General features: G+C 34.2%; 1 protein-coding gene across 1 annotated transcript; it reads right to left on the reverse strand.

The window, feature by feature from the left end:
• Window positions 1–1,083, reverse strand: LOC144552646 (MIZU-KUSSEI-like protein (Protein of unknown function, DUF617)). The gene has a single exon (XM_078300634.1). The coding sequence runs from the start codon at window positions 992–994 to the stop codon at window positions 275–277; it is 720 nt and encodes a 239-aa protein (XP_078156760.1). The 5' UTR covers window positions 995–1,083; the 3' UTR covers window positions 1–274.
• Between the last annotated feature and the right edge of the window lie 3,208 nt (window positions 1,084–4,291).

Here is a 4,291-nt window from a genome sequence, read left to right on the forward strand (position 1 = left end):
ACACTAATCCATATTATCCAAACCGTGATGATCAATTTACAAACAAGCACCTCACCTTATTGACATTCACATTACAACCAAACCATTGACTGAAGACCCAATATGTAATCCCCCAAGCTATCTAATATTCCTTCTATGCAATCTTTTATTTTGCTTTTTTTTTTTTTTCATTACTCAACTTCTATAATCATGTTTTAATTTTCAAGAAAACATGGTGTTTTCACAAATCTATCCAAAAAAAAAAAAAAATTCTACAATAAAGCATCATTTAATTTCATTTTACTCTGACAAGAAAGACACTCAATTCCGGTGCTTCCACGCCATTACCACCTGTACCGCCTCCGGTACCACCACCTTCATAAGGGTTAATCATGTAAAACGCCTCAGAGTCTTTGGACCCGACAACCCGCTCAAACCGGGCCCGCATGTAAGTCAACTCCCCGTCAAGTGCTGCATCTTTCTCTGATGCACACGGCAACACGCCGGCACCCATAGACACCCCTCTGAGCAGTTGCAACACATACCTCTCGTTGTCACTCTGATCTTTCCTCCTTATACTATAGCCCGACTTTCTCCCGTTGCAATACACAGCCCACACGAATTCTTCGACCAGCTTCCTTCTATGGGTCCTCGTCTCACTCTCTAACGCGAGCTTCACGAGCCCAGACGACATCTCCTTGTGGAAGAATGTGGTTTGCATCGGGAGCTCGATAAGAAAGATCGGTGGTGATCGCGTGTCTTCTTGAATGGCGAGTGAGAGGCGGCCTTTTCTATGGCCGAATAGCGTGATGGTGGTTGCACGGTCGGTAAGCAAAGGCCGGTTATGACGGCCTAGCAACGCCACCATTTTGCAACCAGAGGAGAGCATAGGAAGGAGCTTGAACATTTTGAAGAAACCGGTGCCATGGCTGTGACCACCCGACTTGCGGCGGCTGTCGTCAGTCGTGTGGCGCAGGAGAGAGATTAGTGCTGGTGTCTCTGAGAAAGGTGGCATTCTGTTCTGACTGTCTTTCTTGGAAGTTTCTTGGATTCTTTTTCTTATTTTTGTGGGTATTGTAGGTTGAGAGATAATTAAGAGAGAGATGAAGAGAGGTTATATATATATAGGTGAAAGACTGAAAGGAAGGTGGTTGAAATGAGCTTCTCTCAACGGAATCTAATGGGCCTATAATTTCTGTACTCTGCTTTGTTGGAACATGTACTGTGTCAAAAGCACACTAATTAAACCATAGCATGTAGGCTGTTGGATTGGGTTTCTAAAATGATGAACTAGCAGCTGTGTATGAGAGTGATATGTGTTAAAGTTGTACTTGATTTGCATTAATGTGTAATTCCGTAACATGTTTATATGCATCTCTGTTGTACTTGGTATAGGGATGAAAATTAGCAGTACTGGTACTGGTATGATAACAGTATATATACTTGTCAAGAAAAGAATTGTTATTTACTTGTCTTTTCTTTTCTTTTTTGTAAAAAAAACAAAAATTGGGGATTAAATAATGGATTTCATTTCTACAATTGGTATCTTAAATTCACAACTCATGATGTTTCAGAGCACACAGAATGAATCAATCTTGTCACTCGACGTTTGATTATACACTTGCCAAATCTCAGAATATCTTAATTGAAATCATTGGAAATCCAATTGGCATGGAAATATGGAATGCAAGTGAAAAGGTGACAAATCACATTTGATTTTTCTTTCTAGTGAAAGAAGAATTCGTATCCTCTGCATTAACTCAAAAGATAATTTTTTGAGTTAATGAATTTCAACCGTCCGATTTGCGTGCGGATTAGATCTGTATTCATATTAAAAGGTTTCCTATGTTATAAGCAAGTGCGGAATTAGCTTCTATGTTTAAAGGATTCTTTTTTGAGTTAATGCAGAGGATATGCACTTGAACGGGGGAAGGGAAAGAGGCACCAACTTTGAGTAAGTGGAGTACGAGATTGACGTGACATGTATGCCAGTGCAATGCGAAGAAATAATTATTTTATTTTTAGAAATTAAAAAAATTAAATTATATAAAATAAAATTGATTGTTTTATTTTTCATAGATGAAACGGAACCATTGACTTGATTCTAGTGAAATAAATTTTACTAACTGAATCAATAGATCGATCACAACCACAACAGTTTTATTTAGTTGTCAGTGCCATGTCCACAAAAAATCGGAGAAATACTAGGACTGAACCATTTTTTTTTTTTTTTTTTTTGCAAGTTGTAAGCAGAGGAGGCAGACTAATAGAATTAAATTAATTGGATCAAACCATTTATTCGGTCATATTAACCTACCCTCTGTATCCCATCTATTTTTTTGAAGAAAAAAACAATCATTCTTGTTTCTCATAATTTAATTTTTTTTTAATTTCTAAAAATAAAAGAATTTGTGAAGAAAAGGTTAATTGGATTGGAAGGGTATGGAAGGATGGATGTGGAAAAAACAGTGGGGATTTTGGACCACTTGTCCACATTGGTTGGGGGTTGGAAGTAAATCAAAGGTTGCTTTATACTTTGCTTAGCTAGCTAGCGTGGCATGTGTCCCAACCTATATGCTACAAGCATGCATCCTCTCTTAATATGCACCGAATTGTAACACAGTTTGAATAAAAAATAAAAAAAAATTGTAACACAGTGTTTCTCATTTTGTTAAACATTCATTCAAGAGTAGTTTTTGGTGAATTTAAGTCTAAAATTCATTGAATCGGTTTCAAATGATGAATTTGAACTGTTGAAATCTGCCTACCTTATAAGTGATGTATCTACATATGAAAATTTTAAACATTTGAATTAATTTAGTATAAAGTCAAGCGGTCAAAATTAGAATGTTAATAAATTATGCATTCATTTTTTTAATCTATTTTTACCACTTGGTTTGATACAAAATTAATTTCAATTTTTTTTTTTTACATATAGACGCATCACTCGTAAGGTAGGCGGGCTTCAACGGTTTAGATTTGTCATTTAAAGCCGATTTGACTTGAGTTCACCGAGAGACTTGATGAACTTAAGAACACCCTAGTTCTACTCTTCATTCAATAATTTTAAAAAATATTATTTAAATTAAAATCAACCATTAACTATAAACAACCTTAAGTCTCTAAAAGACTATATTACTTTCAAATTGGTCTACAATTTGATACACATTAAATTTAAATAATGAAAAAACATCTTCTAATTTAAGATTTTAATTGAATAATATTTTTTCATACATAAAATTAATATATCATAAATATTGGATGTATTTTTCAACTAAAATATAAAATTAAAAGTAAATAAGGAAGTCAATTTATTTATAGTCAATAGATTGCTACGAAAAATAATATCTCTACAGTTAACAGCTAAATGTTGATTGCTTATAGCTCAGGTATTGTGAAAAACACATTATTTAAGATTATATTTATTATGTCTATATTGTAGGGAGCAAACTCCAAGCTAATCGAAGCATGAACACAAGGAAAAATAAAATCATATAAAATACTAATTGATATTATTTAAATTTATATTTTTTAGCTGCCGGGTTTATAAAATACTGATTGATATTATTTTTATTTTTTTAAAGAAAAAAAAAACATAACATGGGATATTAATTGCCATGAAGGTACAATGGTTCTGTCCATGGTTGCTTTTTTTACCAACTTCCCTATCAATGCCTCTATGCAATTATTGATGCTTCTCTTCTCTTCCTCGCTTTACAAATGCATCATCCATTTCTCATGGTTGAGATCAGTGTTTTAAATAGCGCGCTATAGCGGCGCTATAGCGTTTTTCAACCAAAAAAGCTATGGCGCTATGCCCAAATAGCGCCGCTATAGCGCGCTATTCCGCGCTATAGCGCCGCTATTTGAGCATAGCGCGATTTTTTTAACCCGTATGCTATTTCGCGATAAACGCTATTTAAACCATTGGTTGAGATAAATGCTCCTCCAATTTCTGGAAATTGCTTTTGTGAAACGCCACCGTTTTCCATAATCACAAATCAATCATATCTGGTGGCCCTTCAAACTAAAATGAAACTTCCAGATCAGTTCATTTGTTCACAATTTAATGAATCCAAAATTAGTTAACACAGGAAATTTTTCCATTAAATTTAGATCTCTTTTCAATAGAAACCTCCAAGGTTCTAAATAACATTTATAGCGGCATAGCGGGAAAACAAAAACAAAAAAAAAAATTTAGCAAATAACGGAGCTATAGCGAAAGCTATTATACATATTATTTTTTTTCTTTTCAAAAATTATATTTCTACTAATAATAAACATTATCTAAAGTCTCATAGAAAAAAAACAC

This window comes from Carex rostrata, chromosome 4 (genome assembly GCF_964058835.1).
Source record: "Carex rostrata chromosome 4, lpCarRost1.2, whole genome shotgun sequence".
Lineage (NCBI taxonomy): Eukaryota > Viridiplantae > Streptophyta > Magnoliopsida > Poales > Cyperaceae > Carex > Carex rostrata.

What these genes read in the sequence shown, in the direction of transcription:
- LOC144552646 (XM_078300634.1), bottom strand. Translation starts at nt 994, where the DNA reads ATGCCACCTTTCTCAGAGACACCAGCACTAATCTCTCTCCTGCGCCAC.